The sequence below is a fragment of the Stegostoma tigrinum genome, chromosome 42 (genome assembly GCF_030684315.1).
Source record: "Stegostoma tigrinum isolate sSteTig4 chromosome 42, sSteTig4.hap1, whole genome shotgun sequence".
NCBI classification, from domain to species: Eukaryota; Metazoa; Chordata; class Chondrichthyes; order Orectolobiformes; family Stegostomatidae; genus Stegostoma; species Stegostoma tigrinum.
In genome coordinates, this window is record NC_081395.1 from 14099184 (window position 1) to 14121531 (window position 22348).

Sequence of the window (22348 nt, forward strand, 5' to 3'; positions counted from 1 at the left end):
GCTGACCTGGCAGCTGCATTTGTTTCCACGACAGTGATTTTCCACATGCTTACAATCAACCCTTCAATCTAAATACCATCTCTCAAATTGTTTCTATTCCTCCTGGGTGCTGTGACATCGTTGGATTGTGCAAGTAGGGGCAATATGTGTGTCTTATTCAAATGCGAAGCACTGCCTGTCAGAGGAAGAAAATAGGTTAATACAACCGGCAGTGGAGAGACGCCTGCCCAGGAGAAAGGGACAAACTGCAGGCTTCAGGGAACATTAAGTCAGAATGGAAAGAAACTGTTATTGAAACTGTTTCCTGCCTTTTCACCTGAAGCAATGGGAAACTGATTTAGTTTTGGAAGAGCTGTTTCAGGTACGTTGTTAAGGCAGTTGAAGTGGCAATGCCTCAAATTCCGGACGGGCCCAAGTTGCTTGCCTTCCATGTTGTCAAGACGCCCGATCAGCTTTTCGAACAAAGCTGTGCTCGATGATGTCACATTTTCTGCTATTGGGATTTGGCGTCAGGGCCACAGAGATCACTGCAGCGCATACAGCTCAGCAACAACGTGGAGAAAGTGAAAACAAGTGTTTCGGGATGTTTGCCCATAACTACCTCGAATGGAGGCAATGGCCTAATGATGGTATTGGTAGACTGTTACAGACTGGCACTGACAATGTTCCTGGTCGAGCACTTAGATCCTGTGCGGACCAACTGGCAGAGGTATCCACTGATATCCTCAACCTGTTCCTCCCACAAACCAAGACCCCACCCGCTTCAAAAAGACCACTATCATCCTGGTTCCTATGAAGAGAATGTAACATAAATGAAAAGGTATATAAAATACCTGTTTCTTTCGTTCCGTTGGAGAAGTTTTCTGCTGTTCCAGTTCCCACAGATTTAGTCAAGACTGCTTGAAATATTTACCAGAATCTAGTGTCTATTGATAGTTTGAAATACTCATCAACAATCCCACTGGATAAACCAGTGCTACCGATCTGGTTATTTGTTTTTCCTTTCTCGTTTACTTTCAAGGTAAATTCATAGAAAGCGAAGATGGAATTAATGACTGGAGAGAAAATGCTGATTTTTTTTCATTATTCCAATTCAATCAGCAATTCCATAAAACCTACGTGATAAACTCAAACGTTTGACTTGGATTTTGCTGTACTGGGATTCGAACCCACGCATATAAAGCACAACGGACTAGCACTCCATCGCCTTTATCTCCTATCCACCTCGTCAGATATCTGAAATGTCGGCATGTGATCTAATCTAGATCTCTGATGCCGAAAATGAAGGATAAAAAATTCCTCAGGAGAACCGAATCCACACCATTATGTTTACGTTTACTGACGAATTATAACATCAGGAAAATACCATGCTCCTTGGAAACAGCAGTTGTGACTGGTTCATTCCGAGCGAGAACTGTGTCTGAATGAACCATCCAAAAGGAAATTCCATCATATTCACACTCATCATATCTTCAGCCAGTTTCACTCTCATGCTTTATAGCTAAACTAAGCCCTTTCACTTCCCTCCCTCTGCATTTGTTTTCCACCTGACACATTTCGGACTATTTCCAGTGGATGGAGAGTTATCCAGCAGGATGATTAACATTCAGTCTCACCCCACAAAGCCCTGTCTATTATGACCAACTGTATCAGAGCAACAATGTAAACCCGGGGACACAGCGGAGAAAGCGCATCGGACTAACCACGTGGCCAACCTGGAACGCGCATGGGAATAAGCGCGCGGAGCTACTCTTGCGGCTCCAATGACGCAATTGGTCAGCGCGCCCTCCTTCTGTGGCTGCGTTGGAACACGTGAAATGCTGAGTCTGTGAGTTCATATCTCCCATGGAACAACTTTTTATTGTAATGGAACAGCAAAACAAGGATAAAGGGCATTTTTGAGCCAAAAGTCTTTCTTGGAAAAGATCAGTTTCTGGGGATTGAGAAACATCCAGCCCTGGGGAAATATTTCAGTTATCATCAAAAATCCCGCAAATATTCAATACGTGAAGAAGCATCCGTGGAGGTAGGTACTAAGGTGATATTTTAGCGCCGTGACCTTTGTCATATAGCTGACCCTGAACTGGGTTAAATTCCAGGGAAAAAAAAACTTCTTCTCGTTTCATATTATTCAGTTTGCTGCAAACACACAGAGTTCGCTGCAATAATTGAAAATGAATTTCGATTTACCTCTCTGGAATGTTTGACTGCTGTATTCATCTTTCGTCCGAATTTATTTCGGCTTAAAGAAAATGCTGCTGAGGAGAACAGAGCTTTAAGCTGCAAAACCAACGAGTCCTGTTGCTGGGTTTCGTGGGCTGAGGTGTGAGTATTAAAAGGACCCAACATCAGATATACCATAACAAATAGGAAGTGAAGTTCAGAGTCTTGTTTGTGGATTTCTTAGACGGAGATCAAAAAGTATGGAATGGATCTTGCATCATCTGAATGTAGTCAGATTCTTAAGGCACCCGATTAAGGCAGGAATTGCATCTCCAGTTGACGGTTCACTTCTTTCTGATTAGGATGTGAGGTTTCTTTCCTTTTAGTTTTACAACAAGATCAGTCTCATTTATAATGCTTCACGTTGAATAATATGCCACAACTTTCAATACATTTTAATACTCTATCTTCATCAGCTGCACGTGTTCACGAAATTTCCTTACGCGTTAAGTGAACCAAATTCGAAACTGTTACCCGCACACCCAGAAATTTTTTCTCACAGTTAAATTCCCTCAGTAAATGTTTGCTCATGTGTCTTTTTAAAACGTTCCAGAATCAGCTTCTAACTTCTTTTCTGCAAAGTTGTTCAGGATTTAAATAACTGAGTGAAAGAAACTCTGCTCTAATCTTTGACTTTATTATTCACCAATGGTTTTGAATCTTTGACTCTAGTTATTGATTCACTTGACAGAGTGAATTTCCCTCTGTTTAGTTACACTGAACCTTGCGTCATCTGGAAAATCTCTGTTGTTTACTTCCCAAACTTCCGTGTTTCTGCCACAGCATTTCCAACATCTCGTGAACAAAATCCTTCATCCTTTCCACCATCCCAATAAGCCCGTTTGTGTCCTTTCTAATGTCCTCTGTCCCAATAAACCCCGCCTGTGTCCTTTCTAATCCCTTTACATTGTAGGTGACGCGTGAGGATCAGGATTGCACACAATGATCCAACTGAGACTGAACCATTGATGTTACAGTTACACTGATCCTTTCGGCTTATTTAATGTGGTTTGTCCGTTTATAACCTCAACTCACCCAAATGATTGTCTAATCACATCATAAACATCGTCTGTTTGGGCACCAAGATCTCTGTACTCGCTTCCTTCTTTACTGTCTTGGAACATGAGAATGGCATGACAGGCCAACATCTCTAAATTCCTTTGACCCGAGTTACTCTCAGCTATTTCAAATGGTAATAGAGATTCAACCACCTCACTATGGGGCTGCAGTCACTTGCAGTGTAGACTGGGTAAGGACAGCAAATACCGTCAATAAAAAGTCGTTGTGGACCTGAAAGCTATACTTTCTGGGGGGAAAAAGCTGTCCGATTTATTCTAAACCACGTTATTTTTGTATTGGTGTTCCCTTTGTACATCACTTCGTGCTTCCCTGTATTGAATTGCACCTAATAACGAATTTGTGAATGAAGGCGCTCTCGTCGTCTCTCATTATTCTAAACTCCACGGAGCATTGACCGATTTTACTAGTGGAGGGCAGTCCTCTCATCCCTCATTCCTGACGTGACCTCGAAGGCAAGTGTTTCTTTCTTCTAGTTAGGAAATCATCTCTGCACAACCTGCATTTGTGTGCTCATTAAAACCAACACAATTGCAGCAAGACTATCATGCTTAGATTTTACAATCTGCTTGCGGGTAGCCTAATTCATTGTCGATTGCCTGTCTGAATTGTGTGCAATAACATTCAAATTTGTCTCAACACTGAGGTTCGCTGTTCTCCCTCAACTATCCAGTTCTGTGTTTTAACTTTAGGTAATTTATCAGTTTATCTTACTTTTACAACTATTCCAAACAATCTCACTTGTGATCACAAACCGATAGAATGCCAATTCAATTCGTAAACCAGATATCGCGATGATAGGTCTAGGCCCGAAACGTCAGCAGTTGTGCTCCTGAAATGCTGCTTGGCGTGCTGTGTTCATCCGAGTTTGATCCCTGGCTAAGCCGCAGGGTGAAACTGGCCATTCCACTGCAGCCGTCTTTAAAACGGCCATGAGCCCCTAAGATAATAATGGGGTTATGCTGTAAATGAGAAACGAAAACAGAAGTACATTGTTTTAAATTGGCAGATGATGTTGCAGTTTATTAAAACAGTACTTTCTAGAAGAGACCAGGGAGTACGGTAGCTGATCATGTGAAATGAGACAGGATTAATTAATGATCTCAGAGCGAAGGCACCCCTGGGTTAGCAGTAATTCCCGCTTACTTTGAGGAAGGGAAAGTCAGATCGAAGACGACCATTTAAAACCTAATCAGGAAAACTGTATCAATACGAAGGTAGGGCTGGCTGAAACTAGCGGGAACATTCGGTCAAGGGATGGTTCGATATTGGCCGAGATTTAAAGAAATATTTCAGAATACTTGGAAATAAGTTCTAATGTCTTTGTCAGTTTCCCATCGCTACTGAAGACGTTTTTGCAGCTCAACTCTAGCTTCACAAACCCACTGTGTCATATCATCTTCAAGAGTCAGGCAAATAGACTCGCAGCAAGAGCAAAGCGCCTTCAGTGCACGCACAATGGCAGATAAACTGCCAAGGAGACATGCAACACACTGAGATGGAGTGTACTTTTTTTTATGCGAAGGGGTTCTCTATACAACCTCAGTTCCACCCTATCGCGGATGTGTCCTTGTGACACAACCCACGCCCTCCACCTCCTCCAAAACTTACAATTCCCAGGTCCCCAACGCCTCATCTTTTCCATAGACGTCCAGTCCCGCTATACCTGCATTCTCCAAGCAAATGGCCTAAAGGTCCCCTGCTTCTTCCTGTCCCTCAGGGCCGACCAGTGTCTATCCACTAACACATCTATCTGCTTAGCCGAACTCGTCCTCACCCTCAACAACTTCTCTTTCAATTCCTCCCACTTCCTACGTCAAAGGAGGTGACAATGGGTACCTGGGATATCTCACATATTTTTACATTGTGTAACCCCCAAAGCAAGCCATTGCTGTAAAACTGGCATCCACATTCAAATGAGCTGAGACTCACTAAACTAAAGCTGCTGTATATAAGTCTGGATTTCACAACCTCAGAAGGCGTACGACACCAAGTTACAGTCCAACAGGTTTATTTGAAATCAAAAGCTCACAAAGCGCTGCTCATTCATCAGGTGAAATGAAAAGAAGTAAATTGGTACAGAATGTATATGCAAAGAGATTAAAACATCAAATAAATGGTGTGAGTAAAGTGTCAACAGCTGAATAAGCTAAATAATTATGACAAAAAAAGATACTTTTAAAAACTTACAAGTAAGATGTTGTGTTGGAGACAAACCAAATGGCTGGAATTATATAATAGGTATACGAGTCGTATGCCAAGAGTCTAACCGAAGTAACAAGTAATCTAGAATGTGCAAACTAATCAAGATTTATTGTAACATGTTTTCAGATGATGGTGTCAAAACAGAACGGTAAGGAAGATTTTGCAAATTCAGAACAGTACAGTGGGGTTACATGTAGAGCTACGTGAGCTACCAGTTGGCTATCAGGCATTGACTATCAGTTCCTGCTCCGCAATTGTGCGTTATGGTGTACCTTGGAAGGTGCTTACCCAAAGATCAGAGGCTGAATGTCTTGAACTGCTGAAGTGTTTCCCAAATGAGAGGAAATTTTCCTGTCCGGTGATTGTTATGTAGCATCTATTCATCCTTTGTCTTAGTGTCTGCATGATCTCGCCAATATACCATGCCTCAGGGCATCCTTGCCTGCAGTGTATGAGGTAGGCAACATTGGCCAAGTCACGAGCATCTGCCATGTATGTCATGGGCGGTGCTCCCATGTGTGATGTAGTGGCCATGTCAGTGACTTGGCATGTCTTGTAAAAGGTACTGTGGTAGGTTTGTGTGGTGTTGTGGTTGATGTAATCCTGAAAGTTGGGTAGTTTGCTGCAAATAAAAATCTATACAAGGTTTGGCAGTTGTTTGAAAGAGAGAAGTGGAGGCAGAGGGATGACCTTGGTGAGATGTTCGTCATCATCGATGACATGTTGAAGGCTGTAAAGAACAAGGCATAGTTTCTGTGCTCTGAGGAAGTACTGGACAATGAAGAGGACTGTATTGTCTGTCTTCTGAGGCGGTTGTTATGGTTTTTCACTGTGGCATGTCGGTATTGGCAATCGATGAGGTGAGCATCATATCCCATTCTAATAAGGGCATCTTTCAGTATCTTTATGTGTCAATTGTGCTCCTCCTCATCTGAGTTAGCGTCAGTTTAAGGTGAAGTAGAGAAGCATAGCAGTTTCGAAGGACTTCTGGAGCTCGAGGCCCAGGAATGTGGAGGTGCCACCATGAAGTGGAAAAGTAAAAATCAGGTATCCACATTCGGCTGATATTAGAGGAAAGCACATATCTCAGAGTTTTGTGAGGTTGCAGAAGATTAGAGAATTGGAGGTTGATGAGGCTGGATGAGAGTACAGAGATGGGAAGATTGTAAGACTGGAGGAGAATACGGAGATAGAAAGATTGTGAGGCTGAAGGAGTTTACAGAGATTGGAAGGATCATAACAACCTTCAGATTCACAAAGATGGGGATGTTTGTGAGGCTGACGGAGATAATAGAGCTGGTGAGAGCTCTGAGGCTGGAAAAGATTACAGAGATCAGAAGGATTATTAGTACGGAGTAGATTGTAGAGATAGGTGGAGTTGTGAGTCTGGAGGAGATTACAGAGGTAGAAAAGTTTAGGATGCTGGAGGAGATTATAGAAATAGTGAGAGTTCTGAGGCTGGAAGAGATTACAGACGTAGAGAGAATTGTGAGACTGCAGATTATTCTCCGAATAGCATTGCGGCGTGCATACAGCACATGGACTGCAGCATTTCAAGAAGGCAGTTCAACACCACGACTTTTTCAAGTTAGATAAAGATGGACAACAAATACTGGTTTGGGCAGCAAAGACCACGCTTCACTAATAAATTAAAATTCAGCCTGATTTCTGTTTTCTGGAGAGATAGCAGAAGCTCAATTCTCTTGGAACTGAGAGGGTTAAGCAGTCATTTTGGTGCAGATTTGTTTCCAGGATGCCTAATTTGTAGAAAGAGAAATTGTCGCAATTTTGGTCACCACTTTTAGGTAATTAGCCAATAATACAGGGTGAAAATGCGAAGATTGTTTCACTCAGCATCTTCTGATCATCTGGAACAGTCTGGCCGGCAGCTGGATACAGGTTCAGCAGTTATTCTCAAAAGAGATTTGGAATTTAACTTTTAAAGGAAAAAATTGGAGCACTATGGGCAAATGGCAGGTGAGTTGGGGTAGATTTGCAGCACCCCAGAGAGAGAGAGTACCGCCCCATTGGGCTGAGTATGTGATACTGCACCATTAACTGTGAATGATGAAGTTCATCCAACGGCAGAGACAGGGAGTATCCAGCCCCGAACAGAGGTAGCAGGTTGTTTACCAATAGTAGGAGACTAGGCGGACCGAAAGACCAATCGGAAGCGCTTAGTTCTCCAACCAATGGAAGTGAAAGACGGGCAGGACGAGCAGGACTACACGTGACCATTAACGGTACGGCGTAGTGCCGCATGACTGGCGCCTAGAGTGAGTGTGGGAGGAGAAGACTTGAAAGATGGGGACAGACAGGGGAAACCGGGAGAAAAATGAAGTCAGTTTGGACTGGGATATTTTATGATCACCCAGTAGGTCGGTAGACCTGAATTGGAAACTCCCGATCCCGCGTTTGCAGCAAACGGGAAAACGGCTGCGGGCCTCAGGAGGTGATAGGCCCTTGGTTACTGTCGCCATCTTTATTGGGGGCAAGGTACAGCGACACGCATGCGCCTATTTTTTCCTATGTGGGAGCGGGGCAATTTGAAGAGGGGCATTTCCACACTGCAACAGAAGCCAAGGGAAATGTTTGGTTTTCTAGATTTCCGTTTCTACATTGAACTGACAGTAATCTTTCTTTTGTGAATTCGCTTTGCAGGATATTAAATGAGAATAATCGAGACCGACAAGTTCTGATAGTGAGCAGAGTCATCAGGATCTGAATATCATTGGCGTCTAACTGTGTGGAAGTATAAAGGTTTGCCTGTTCTGTCTGTGGGAAAATATCTCTGCTATGTTTGTTAATCGAAAAGCAGCAAGATGTTCAAATTCTTGGTTAGATCACACGTGGTGGTATGTGCTCAGTTCTGAGCCCTGCAGCTGATATTGGCCTGAAAGAGAACACAGATTTATCCAAATGACACCTCGTCTATTTGAAAGATCTGCCATGTTGAGTCCCAATCACCTACTAAACCTCATTCTCAATTACCAGCCAACTTCCTTATAAAATTCCTTATGAACTTGAATTGCAACATCTTTCGGTTTTTACCTTTTCAGGTGGAATGTACCAGTTCCTGACAACTCTCTGTTGAGCCAGAAACGGCTGAAGTCACTGTTGAGTTTGAAGGTTATAAAGGGCTGTATTGATAGATGAGATGCTGTTCCCTGAGCTCTCACTGAGTTGCATTGGAACAGTATAGGAGGCTGAGGTCAGCGTAGGAATGAGCAGACAATTAAATGACAAGGCTGCTTGGCTCAATGAGAGAGCTTTGTAGTTGGTTGAAAATGGAGTGTGAGGTTAGATAGGGAGAAAGTGAAGCTGAAACTTTGAATGTAGTGCCCAGTCTCAGTTCTGGCCATTCAGAAGGTGACACAGTCCCAGTGGGATCAACTAATTTGCAAGTGATATCTGCAGAGATTTTTTACAGTTTTCAAAATAAAATATATCAGCTTAAGTAAAGGTAGAGGGTGTTGATTATAATAGAAATGTTTGAAACAAAGGAAGATAGCTAGCTTATTTGAATTCTATCAGCGGGAGTAACTAGCTGAATCCAGAGAGAAGTCACGACAGGATACCTCACATCTGTGTTGTGCTCGTCTTGCACAATGTGGGAAATAAGGGATACTTCCAGTCCCCCTGATGGCTACGTGTGCAGTAAGTATGCCCATCTGCAGAAACTGAGTAACTACTTTTTGGAGCTAGACATGTGGCTAGACTCACTGTTGAGTGTCCATGATACTGAGAATGTTGTGGACAGCAATGTTTAGCAAGTTGATCACACCATAGGTGAGGATTACGCAAACAGAAATGGAATGGATGACCATCAGATAAATTAAAAGGCTCAGGAAGGAAGTGCAGAGTCCCCAGTGGCCATCCCCTTCTTAGATATATCGCATTGGATTCTGTTGGGGGCCTCCTGTAGAGTGGTCTCTCAGGAAATCAACAAAAGCCAGGTTCATGACGCTACAGGTAGATCTGCACAGAAAGGGAGCAAAGAGAGTGTCAGGGGTACAGACAGACACTCCTGTGATCGCAGGCATGCAGCTAGGATGGTATGTTACAATCCTGGTATGAGGATCCGTGATATCATGGCGTGGTTCTAGGACATTCTGGATCTGGAGGATAAACAGTCAGTATTCATGGAACACATAGTTACCAATGACATATCTTTCAGGCCTTCATCCCTTTGTTTCGCTGAATATAGGAAGATAGGCAATACATTAAATTGCAGGTTTTCAAACGCAATAACATCAGACTTGCTCCCAGTACCACATTCTAATGAGAGCAGGAATAAGAAAGTATATCAGATGAATGTGTGGTTGAAGAGATGGTGTACCAGAGAAGGGTTTAGATTCTTCAGGAATTGGGAATGTTTCTGCGGAAGGTGGAACCTGTGCAAGCCTGACCAGTTGCCCCTGGGCAGAGCTGGGATGAGCCTCCTTGTCAGGGCTTTTGCCAGCTCTGTTGGTGAGGTTTTAAGCTACTGTGGCAGGGGAATGGGAACTGAAGTGTAAGCTTAGATGGGTCATTTTAAGATCAAGAAATGCAAAGTAGAATATTAGTTAGTGATACGGTCAGCAGCTCCAAAAGACAAAAGAAATGGGGATCGAATCTCTCTTTGTACGCCGACCTGACACCCCAAGAATCAGTCTGGTGAACTTTCCTCACACTGTCTCAATAGCTAGGGCATCCTTCCTTTGGAAAGGAGAATAAAGATGCACACAGTTATCTAGGTATGGTCTCACCAAAGCCCTTACAGAAAGATATCCCTGCTCCTGCACTCGAATCCTCTCACTGCTTGCTGCTTCTACCTGCTCCTGAACACTGAACAAAATGGGGTCAAAATCTCAGATAAAGTTGTTGAACATAATGTCCCATCTTAGCCATGCTGGCCATCAGGCACCTATTTACTCTTGTCCCATTTTCTGGCACCAGGTGTTATCTATATTGTAGTGCCTTGTATGATTGTCAAAACACTTCTTCAAGATTTCAGATGCTGCCAGACTTGCTGAGTATCTCCAGCAAGTTTGTTTTTATTTCAGATTTCCACTATTTTGCTTAAGCACATAGTCATTGAGCTATACAGCACGGAAACAGACCCTTAAGCCCAACTCATCTATCTCAACCAGCTATCCTAAACTGATCCAATCCCATTTGTGAATATTTGGCCCACATTCCTCCAAACACTTCCTATTTGTATACCCGTACAGATGCTTTTCAAATGTTGTAATTGTATCTGCATCCATCAACTCCTCTGGCAGCTCATTCCATACATGCACCGAGCTCTAAATGAAAAGATTGTCCCTTGGGTTCCTTTCAAGTCTTTCTCCTCTAACCTTAAACCAATTCCCTCCAGTTTTGAACTCCCTGACTCTGGGGAGAAAAAAAGATCTTGGTTATTTACCCTATCCATGCTCCTCCATAAGGTAACCCCTCAGCCTCTGACTCTCTAAGGAAAAAGTTCCAGCCTATTCAGCTTCTGCCTTTAGCTCAAACTCTCCAGTCCTAGCAATGACCTTGTAGATCTTTTCTGAAACAAAGAATTGTAGAAGATAGGGCCAAATGGCCTCCTGTTCCTTGAGCCTGCTTCACCATTCATCATGTTCATGGCTGATCGTTCAACTCAGTAGCCGATTCCTGCTTTCTCCCCTGATCTTCTGACTCCATTCACCCCAAGTGCTACATCTAACCACCTCTTGAATACATTCATTGTTTGGGAATCAACTACTCCAGTCTTATGAATTCCACAGGCTCACCACTCTTTGGGTGAAGAAATGTCTCCTCATCTCCGTCCTAAATGGTGTACCCCGAATCCTCAGACTGTGACCCCTAGTTCTGTATACATCCACCATCAGGAACATATTCCCTGCACGTACCCTGTCTAGTCCTATTAGAATTTCATAAATCTCTGAGATATCCCCCCTCATGCATCTGAACTCCAGCATAAACAATGCTGACCTAGTCAACCTCTCCTCATATGCCAGTCCCACCATCCCTGGAATCAGTCTGGTAGACCTTCACTGTACTCCCTTGAGACCAAGATCATCCTACTTCAGAAAGGGTGATCAAAACTGCACACAGTATTCTAGATGTGGCCTTACCAAGGCCCTGTGCAACTGCACATCCCTGCTGCTGCAGTTGAAACCTCTTGCAGTGAAGGCGAATGTACCATTTGCCACCTTTACCGCCTGCTGCACCTGCATGCTTGCCTTCAGCAACTGATGCACAAGGACACCTGGGTCCCACTGCACATTTCCCTGTCTCAATTTACAGCCGTTCAGGTAGCAATCTGCCTTCTTGTTATTGATTCCAAAATGAATAATCTCACATTTATCCAAATTATACTGCATCTGCCATTGGTTTGCCCACTCAACCAACCTATCCAGATCATGCTGAAGGATCTCTGCATCCTTGTCAAAGTTCATCCTCCCATCCAACTTGGTATCATGTGCAAACTTTGAGATGTTATGTTTTGTTCCCTCATCCAAATCATTTGTATATGCCGTGAATAGCTGGGGTCCCAGCTGTGATTTCTGAGGCCCCACTAATTACTGCCTGCCAATGTGAAAGGGACCCATTAATTTCTACTCTTTTTTCACTCTGCCAACCAGTTTTCTATCCATCTCAGTGCACCTTCCCCAATCCCATGTGATTTAATCTTGCACAATAATCTGTTATGCAGGACTTTGTCAAAGGCATTCAGAAAAGTTCAAATATACCACATTGACTGGCTCCCCCTTGTCAACTCTATTAGTTACATCTTAGAATTCCAACAGATTTGTCAAGCATGATTTCCTCTTCATAAATCTGTGCTGACTCTGTCTGATCCTGTCACTGCTTTCTAAATGCTCTGCTATAAATTCCTTGATAATGGATTTGAGATTTTTTCCCACTACTGATATTAGGCTTACTGGTCAATAATTCCCTGTTTTCTCTCTACCTCTCTTTTTGAATATTGGAGTAACATTAACTGCCCTCCAGTCTGCAGGGACTTTCCCAGAGTCTATAGAATCCTGGAAGATGATAATCTATGCATCCACTACTTCTGGAGCCACTTCCATAAGTACTCTGGGATGGAGATTATCAGGCCCTGTGGACTTATCCATTTAAATCCCATCAATTTTCCCAGCACCATTTCTCTATTAATATTGATCTCCCTCAGTTCTTCCCCCTCACTAAATCTTGCATCCTCCAACATTTCTGGTATCTGATATGTGTCCTCTTCTTTGAAAACAGAACCAAAATATGTATTCAGTTGCTTAGCCATTTCTCTGTCCCCTATTATACATTGCCCTATTCTGTCCATAGGGGTCACACCTTTGTCTTCGTCCATCTATTTCTTTTCACATACTGATAAAAACTGTTAGTGTTAGTCCTCATATTCCCTGCAAGCTTACTTTTGTACTGTAATTTTCCCTTCTTAATCAATCACTTGGCCTCTCTTTGCTGGATTCTAAACTGCTCCCAATTCTCAAATATTAGTTTTCTTAGCCAATCTGTATGCCTCTTCCTTGGATCAGATGCTAACTTTAATTTCCTTTGTAAGCCCTGGATTGGCCCTCGTACCCCTTTTGCTTTTGTGCCAGACAGGAATAAACAGTTGTTGCAGCTCACACGTGCATTCCGTGAACGTTTGCCATTGCCTATCCACTGTCATCCCTTTAAGTAACTCTCTCCAGTCTATCAAGGTCAACTCATGCCTCTTATCTTTATGGTTTCCTTTATTGAAATTCAGTACCCTAGTCTCCAAATCAACTAACTCACTCTCCATCTTGATAAATTCTACTGTGTTATGTTTGCTTAACCGCAGGGGTCTCTCAGCTGGAGTGGCAATGATTCCCTTCACATTACACAGTACCTAATCTAAGATGGCCTGCTGTCTAGTTGGTTTGTCCACATATTCACTTATCACATGCAACTCTAATTTCCTTTTGAATGCCATTTCTAACATCACTGTTGTAGTTTGGGTGTCTATACATTACACCCACAAATGCTTCTTGCCCCTTGGTATTTCTCAACTCAACCCATACAGACTCCACATTGTCAGAGCTAATATCCTTTCTCATTGTTGTGTTAATTTCCTCTTTAACCAGCAATGCCACTCCACCATCTTTTCCTTTTTGCCTGTCCATCCTACATACTGAATACCCTAGAACATTCAATTCCCACCCCTGATCATCCTGCAGCCATATCTCTGTAATCCCAATTATGTCATGCCATTTACATTTATCTGCACGCTTAGTTCATTGACTTTATTGCATATGCTTCACGCATTAAGGCACAAAGCCTTTAATCTTGTCTTTTTAACATTGTTTGTCTCACTCTTATTTTTCTCTAATCCAGCTTGAATTTTGTCCTTGGTTTCTCTACCTATCACTTCTTATTCCTTTTTCTACTTTTTGTTTTTGTCCTTGCTCCCTCCTTCCCTGACTCCCTACGTAGGTTCCCATCCCTCTGGCATATTAGTTTAAATCCTCCCCCACCGCTCTCACAAACACTCCACCTAGGACATCTATCCCTTCCCCGCCCAGATGTAACCAATTCAATTTGTACAGGTCCCAATCCCAATGGCCCAGGAATCTGAAATCCCCTCCTGACACCATCTTTTCAGCAATGTATTCATCCGATATATCCTGTCATTTCTACTCTGACGAGCATGTGGCACCGGTAGTAATCTTGAGATGACCACCTTTGAGGTCCAATTTCTTAACTTCCTTCCTAGCTGCCTGTATTCTACTTTCAGAACCTCATCCCTTTTTTAACCTATGTCATTTGTACTGATATATACCACGACGACCTGCTGTTCACCCTACCCCTCCAGAATGTCCTGTACCTGCTATGAGACATCTTTGACTGCAGCACCAGAGAGGCAACAGACCATGCTGGAGTGTCAATTTCAGCCACAGAAATGCCTGTCTATTCCCCTTACAGTTGAGCCCCCTATAACTATTGCCCTGGTACACTTTTTATGTCTCCCCTCTGCAGCAGAACCAACTGTGGTACAACAAGTTGGGCTGCTGCTGCTGCCTTCCAGTGAGAGGTCATTACCCTCAACAATATCCAAAATGGTATATCTGTCTTGCAGGGGAATGGCCACAGGAGATTCCTGCATATCTGCCTATCTCTCTTGCTCGTCTGGTGGTCACCTCTTGTCTTCGTGTCTGCGGTGTGACCACCTCTCTATTTGTGCTATCCATGATAATCTGCGCCTTGCAGATACTGCACAGTGTCCCCAGCTGCCATTACAGCTTTGAAACTCGAGCTTCCAGGAGCTGTAACTGGAGACACATCCTGCACACACACTCCCTGGACTGTCACCTGGAGCAAATCAAGACTTTGAGCTCTCCTGCCACAGTTTACCTGTTTAAGTTAGACCTTGGAGAGTTCTTGCAATTCGATTAAATCTAATCCAGTTACCTGCGGCTCATCTTTCCTGGTTTGCATTACCATCCTTACTGATTAGAAGCCAAAAAAAAATACTATAAGCGATAGAAGTTGTCAGGACTTATCTGCCTTACCCCCTACTCACCCATCAGCTCTCTCCCGTGTATTTACCTACAGCAGGACAAGACCACTTGGTTAATAACACCCCAAAGAACCACGGATGCTGTAAATGCTCAGTTCTGAGGAACGGTCACTGGACTCAAATCGTTAACTCTGTTTTGTCCTTCACAGATACTGCCTAACATGCTGAGCTTTTCCAACAACATTTTTTTTTGTTCAAGACCACTCACTTCCTTTGCTTGTGGTCATCAAAGTGAGCTTTTTTTTTGGTTGGACGAGGAGGGAAAAGCTGAAGTAATGTTTGGGGTTTCACTGTCCCTTGACAACACTCCCTCCACAAACCATTGTTTGGCAGTGGTGACTGTGTCGATGCAAATCTTCACCCCGAACACCAGTCAGCCTTTTCACAGCCCTCTTTCAACTGTAACACCATTGAGTCATAGCAATGTACAACATGGAAACAGTCCTTTCGGTCCAACTTGTCCATGCCAATCAGCTCATTCTATTCATGCACCATCTTTTGTGTAAAGAAAGTTGCCTTTTAAGTCTTTTCCCTCTCACTTTAAGCCTATAATCTTCTAGTTTTGGACTCCTCCACCCTGGGAAAAAGACCTTGAATTTTAACGCTACCCAGGCTCCTAATGATTTTGTAAGCATCTGGAAGGTCATCCCTTAACCTCTAATGCTCCAGGGAAAATAGTTGCTGCATATTCAGCCTTTACCTACAGTTCAAGTGCTCCGACCGAAGCAACATCCTTTTAAATCTTTTCTCAACTCTTTCAAGTTTCACAGCGTCTTTCCAATAGCAGGGAGACCAGAATTGCATGCAGTATTCCAAAGGTGGCTTAGCCAATGTCCTTTACAGCCACAACATGACCTCTCAACTCCTGTACTCAATGCACTGACCAATAACAGCTAGCATTCCAAACACCACCTTCACTGTCCTATGTACTCTACTTTCAAGGAACTACAAACCTCCAAAGTCTGTTTGTTCAGCAACACTGCCCAGGAACTTACCATTGAGTTTATATGTCCTACCCTGATAACATCTTTTCAAAATCAGAGCGATTAGAATTGAGTACAGTATTCTAAAATTGGCCTCCCCATTGTCCTATTAGCCACAACATGACTTCTCAACTCCTATACTCAATCATATAATCCCTCCAGTGTGGAATAAGACTATTTGGCCTATGAGTCCACATCAACCATCTGAATAGCATCCCACCCTGTCCCTTTAACCCTGCATTTCCCAAGGCTAATCCACCTAACTTGCACATCTTCAGATATAGGAGGAAACTGGAGCACCAAAGGAACCCCGTGCAGACACAGGGAGAATGTGTAAACTCCACACAAAGTGGAATTGAACCCTGGAGGGATTGATTAGTTTATTGTCACGTGTACTGAAGTATATTGAAAAGCTTTTGTTTATAAGGAAGGATGTACAGATTAAAGAGACTTAGAGGCAGACAGGTTACGTTGAATGGTATGGGGAGAAAACAGGAAGAGGATTGAGTTGTAGATCTATAAAATGCCTCTCCTTCATGCCTATTTCTCTCATCTCTCTCTCTTTCTGTAGTTTTGAGCAAACACTGACTGGTTCCCTTCCCTGAAGGGCATTTATGAAGTAGAGATAGTAAGAACTGCAGATGCTGGAGAATCTGAGACGACAAGGTGTAGAGCTGGATGAACACAGCAGGCCAAACAGCATCGTAGGAGCAGGAGAGCTGACATTTCAGGCCTAGACCCTTCTTCAGAAATGGGGGAGGAGAAGGGGGTTCTGAAACAAATAAGGAGAGAAGGGGAGGTGGATAGAGGAGAGGATAGGTGGAAAGGACACAGACCGGTCAAAGAGGCGGGGATGGAGTCAGTGCAGATGGGGAGTTAGGTAGGAGACAGGTCAGCCCAGCTTGTCCCGCTTCACTAACCTGTCCTTCCTCCCACCTATTTCCTCCTCCCACCTCAAGCCCCACCCCCATCTCCTACCTACTAACTTCATCCCAGCCCCCTGACCTGTCCATCCTCCCTGGACTGACCTATCTCCGCCTTACCTCCCCACCTACAGTCACCTTTACTTGGCTCTATCCCTACCTCTTTGACCTGTCTGTCTCCTCTCCACCATTCTTCTCCTCGATCCATTTTCTGCCCACCTCCCCCTCTCTCCCTGTTTATTTCAGAACCCCCTCCCCCTCCCCCAATTCTGAAGAAGGGCCATTTATGAAGCAGTTCAATTTTAATGATCATCTGGCAGTTTCCCTAAGTATCATCTCCACAAATGACTAAATTAAATTCTCTTAGTTTCACAACTTGTGTGTTCTTCGTTTCTCCTAATACATCTTTTTTTCTGTTTGAAAGGTTGTTTTGCATCGAGAGATTCCAAGTGAAACTTTGTCCAGATCTGACAGTCACCCTGTTTGCAATAATCATCTGAGGATTTTGAACATTGGAGGAAAAAGCACTGTTCACACTGGGTAGAATCACGTATCGACTGTGTGTAGAACTGTCTGTGAAGATTCATCTGAAATGTCCAAACGCCATTGTGCTCACACGGGTGAGAGACTGTGGAAATGTGGGGATTGTGGGAAGGGTTTTCTTTACCCATCCCAGCTGGAAATGCACCAGCGCAGTCACACTGGGGAAAAGCCATTCACCTGCTCTGATTGTGGGATGCGATTCACTCGGTCATCCAGCCTGCAGATACACCAGCGAGTTCACACCGGGGAGAGACCATTCACCTGCTCCCTGTGTGGCAAAGGATTCAGTCAGTCATCCAACCTGTTGAAACACCAGCAAGTTCACACTGGAGAGAGACCATTTACCTGCTCCCTGTGTGGGATGGGATTCACTCAGTCCTCCAGCCTGCTAAGACATCAGCAAGTTCACATTGGGGAGAGACCGTTCATTTGCTCCCAGTGTGGTATGGGATTCACTCAATCTTACCACCTGCGGATACACCAACGCAGTCACACTGGGGAGAAACCATTCGCTTGCTCTGATTGTGGAAAGGGATTCACTTTGTCATCCAGCTTGCGGAAACACCAGCGAATTCACACCGGGGAGAGACCATTCAGCTGCTCTGAATGTGGGAAAGGATTCGCTCAGTCATCCAGCCTGCGGATACACCAGCGAATCCACACTGGGGAGAGACCATTCACTTGTGCTGTGTGTGGGATGGGCTTCACTCAGTCATCCAGCCTGCGGATACACCAGCGAGGTCACACTGGGGAGAGACCGTTCACTTGTGCTGTGTGTGGGATGGGATTCACTCAGTCATCCAACCTGCAGATACACCAGCGAGTTCACACTGGGGAGAAACCATTCACCTGCTCCCTGTGTGGGAGAGGATTCAGTCAGTCATCCAACCTGCGGAGACACCAGCGAGTTCACACTGGGGAGAAACATTCACTCCGTTGACACACCAGCGTCTTCACTCTGGGGAGAGACCATTTACTTGTTCTGTATGTGGGAAGGAATTTATTCTGTCATCCAAACTGTTAACATACCAGTGAGATGACCCTGGATGGATTCTGGTCGCCAGATCTGTTTGTGTAAAATATTTGCTGTTTGCAAATACGCTGGCAAATTTACAAAGAATTGCGGGTGAAGGGTTTTTCTTTTATTTGCATCATTGACTCATCCTTGTTCATTGGGCCGTTTGTATTGATATTATCAAAGCCAATTCTATTCAAGGTGCTGATAAAATTGTCAATACAATGTTGATACAATTGTGTATCTGTATGGCAAATTTTGGAAATGATCACAATGTCACTGTACATCCACCCATTTACACTGGTAAAGACTGTCCACCTACGTACTGTTTGTAAAGTGATTTTATGATTCATTTGGACTGCTTAGACAGGTATGAGTTCCCTAGTAACTGTCAGTGTTGTATTTTGATGCTGTTCTCTATACCCAAACCACGTTTTCTTAACCTGTTTCTGATGTTGTTTGTAAACCCCACTGGTTCAGTGACTTATTCGGTAAAAAGTAATACAAATCAGCTTCTCATTAAAATTATGTTGCGTTAAGTCTACCTCATTCTGCGTGCCTTCGAGATAAGATAATCATGTGTACCCTCCATGTGAGCAGTTTGAGAGAAGGCACATCCAGAGTGAGATATAGCCTGTAATGCTGGAAATTTAGTTACAAATGCTGTTTGGCTGTATGTAACCTAACTTGGCAAGGGGATGGGATCCAGAGAGAATGTCCAAAAGTGTAAGAAGAAAAGAGAAGAATCAACAAGTGAGTTAGGAAGGCATTGACATTAAAGCTGGTTGAAGTACCAGGGAGTTTGACATGGTTGAATGGCATTGATTTTAACGCTACACGTTTGACAAACAAGGCAAATGAGGATACACATCAAAACATGGGCATATGATGACATGCTGTCACTGAGATATGGTTGAAAGAGAGATGAGATTGGAGACTCAATACTTCAGGATGCAGGGTCTTCATGTGAGAGAGCAAAGGATGCAGGAGAGGAGGAGGTGTCACAATTATGTTCAAGGAATTTATTACAGCTTGGATAACTCCTTAAATAAACGTATATGGGTAGAACTGTAAGAACAGGTAAGGAGGCAAATTTCAGAGAAGTGTAAAAGCAATAGAGTAGTGAGAACAGAGGATTTCAATTTCCCCAACATTAATTGTGGTTGTCATAGTGCGAAAAGTTTAGAGGAACTTTTAATATAGACACCATGCAGCTTTTGAAACCAGTATGTAGAAGTCCCAGCACGGAAGGGGGAGCTCCAGGACTTCAGGTATCGACAGCAGCCAAGTAGTGGAAGTATCAACAGGCTAAGTATTTCGCAGACAGATCAGAATTCTTTTGAAAAGATTCGATTGTTATGAAAAAGAACAAAGATGGGCCTACAATCGAAGCTCTAAATTAGTTGATTTTCATCAGGCCAGATATGATTTGGCCAGAGTGCGCAGGGAGCAAATACTTTCAGGTAAATGTGCAAGGCGGAACATAAATCGGGTGATAAGGAGAGATGTAAGAGGATTATGAGTTGATACGGCCGAGTAAAATAGAGCAAAATGCTCAGTTGTTTTACAAGTACATTAAAGGTTATAGGATAATGGGGAATGAGTAAGCCCCGTTAAAGACCAAGACAGTCTGTGTGGAACTGGAGGATGGAGGTCTGGTTCTAAATGAATACTTTGTGCCAGTGTACACTAGTGAGAGAACAAATCAGGGAGAATTTCTGTGATAGAATTTAAAGAAATTTGCATAGAGAGAGGTGGTTTTGAGTCATCCAGCAGGCTTCAAAGTCAATCAATCTCCAGAGTCAGGTGAAATGTATCCTATGTTGTTGGATTGATAAGTTGTTAAGATGAAATAGCAGGGGCCCTCACAAAAATTTTCAATTCCCCTCTGACCACAGAAAAGGTACGAGAGGACAGAAGGACAGTCAAAGTGGAACATTTATTCAAGAAGGGAGTGAGGGATAAACCCAGAAACTGCAAGCCAGTTAGTCTCATCTCAGTTTGTCAAAAGTAATTCTGAATGACAAATTTAATTTGCATTTGGAGAGACAGGGATTAATCAACAGTCAGTATGCATTTAGTAAAGGGGAGCTCATGCCTAACCAACTTGATTTTTTTTTTGATGGATATCCAGTTGTATCAGTGAGGGCAATACTTTTGATGTGGTCTCCATGGATGTCAAGGCTTTTGAGAAGGTCTTGCATGGGATACTGTTAGCAAAGGTGAGTGTTCATGGAATCCATTGAAATCCATGGATCAGTACCTGGTGCTATGATGTTGTGGCCATAACAGAGACATGGGTTTCTCATGGGCGGGAATGGTTCCTGGATCTTCCAGGGTTTAGAACATTTAAAAAGAATAGGGAGGGGGGAAAAAGAGGAGGGGGTGTAGCACTACTAATCAGAGAGGGTATCACAGCTACAGAAGCTTCCTTTGTCGAGGAAGATCTGCCTACTGAGTCAGTATGGGTGGAAATTAGGAACAGCAAGGGAGTAGTCACCTCGTTAGGGGTTTACTACAGGCCCCCCAATAGCAGCAGGGAGATTGAAGAAAGCATAGGTCGACAGATTTTGGAAAAGTGTGCACGCAGTAGGTTTGTTGTAATGGGTGACTTTAACTTTCCTAATATTGATTGGAACCTCCTTCGAGCAGAAGATTTGAATGGAGCTGTTTTTGTAAGGTGTGTTCAGGAGGGTTTCCTAACGCAGTACGTTGACAGGCCGACGAGGGGAGAGGCCATTCTAGACTTGGTGCTCGGAAACGAGCCGGGGCAGGTATCAGATCTTGTGGTGGGAGAGCATTTTGGTGATAGTGACCATAACTGCCTCACATTCTACATAGCTATGGAGAAGGAGAGGATTAGGCAAAATGGGAGGATATTTAATTGGGGAAGAGGAAACTATGATGCGATTAGACATGAGTTAGGAAGCATGGACTGGGAGCAGTTGTTCCATGGTAAGGGAACTATAGACATGTGGAGACGGTTTAAGGAACAGTTGTTGGGAGTGATGAGTAAATATGTCCCTCTGAGACAGGCAAGAAGGGGTAAGATTAAGGAACCTTGGATGACGAGAGCGGTGGAGTTTCTTGTGAAAAGGAAGAAGGTAGCTTACATAAGGTGGAGGAAGCTAGGGTCAAGTTCAGCTAGAGAGGATTACATGCAGGCAAGGAAGGAGCTCAAAAATGGTCTGAGGAGAGCCAGGAGGGGGCACGAGAAAGGCTTGGCAGAAGGAATCCGGGAAAACACAAAGGCATTTTACACTTACGTGAGGAATAAGAGAATGGTCAAAGAAAGAGTAGGGCCGATCAGGGATAGCATAGGGAACTTGTGTGTGGAGCCTGAGGAGGTAGGGGAAGCCCTAAATGAGTTTTTTGCTTCTGTCTTTACGAAAGAAACGAACTTTGTAGTGAATAAAACCTTTGAAGAGCAGGTGTGCATGCTGGAATGGATAGAGATAGACGAAGCTGATGTGCTGAAAATTTTGTCAAACATTAAGATTGACAAGTCGCCAGGCCCGGATCAGATTTGTCCTTGGCTGCTTTGGGAAGCGAGAAATGCAATTGCTTCGCCACTTGCGAAGATCTTTGCATCCTCGCTCTCCACTGGAGTCGTACCTGAGGACTGGAGAGAGGCAAATGTAATTCCTCCCTTCAAGAAAGGAAATAGGGAAATCCCCAGCAATTACAGTAAGTCTCACGTCTGTCGTCTGCAAGGTGTTAGAAAGGATTCTGAGGGATAAGATTTATGACCATCTGGAAGAGCATGGCTTAATCAAATACAGTCAACACGGCTTTGTGAGGGGTAGGTCATGCCTTCCAAACCTTATCGAGTTTTTTGAGGATGTGACTA

At 43.6% G+C, this 22348-nt stretch overlaps 1 protein-coding gene across 3 annotated transcripts; it reads left to right on the forward strand.

Moving 5' to 3' along the window:
• Nucleotides 1-7723: 7723 nt before the first annotated feature.
• LOC125449341 (zinc finger protein 239-like) lies at nucleotides 7724-19489 on the forward strand. 3 transcript variants are annotated; one of them, XM_059641539.1, is made up of 3 exons: nucleotides 7724-7748; nucleotides 8167-8265; nucleotides 17365-19489. In XM_059641539.1, the coding sequence occupies exon 3, from the start codon at nucleotides 17533-17535 to the stop codon at nucleotides 18421-18423; it is 891 nt and encodes a 296-aa protein (XP_059497522.1). In that variant the 5' UTR covers nucleotides 7724-7748; nucleotides 8167-8265; nucleotides 17365-17532; the 3' UTR covers nucleotides 18424-19489. The 3 variants fall into 3 exon arrangements, with proteins under 3 accessions (XP_059497522.1, XP_048381015.1, XP_048381014.1); XM_048525058.2 differs by lacking the exon at nucleotides 7724-7748 and adding an exon at nucleotides 7753-7781; XM_048525057.2 differs by lacking the exon at nucleotides 7724-7748 and adding an exon at nucleotides 7759-8001.
• Nucleotides 19490-22348: the final 2859 nt, after the last annotated feature.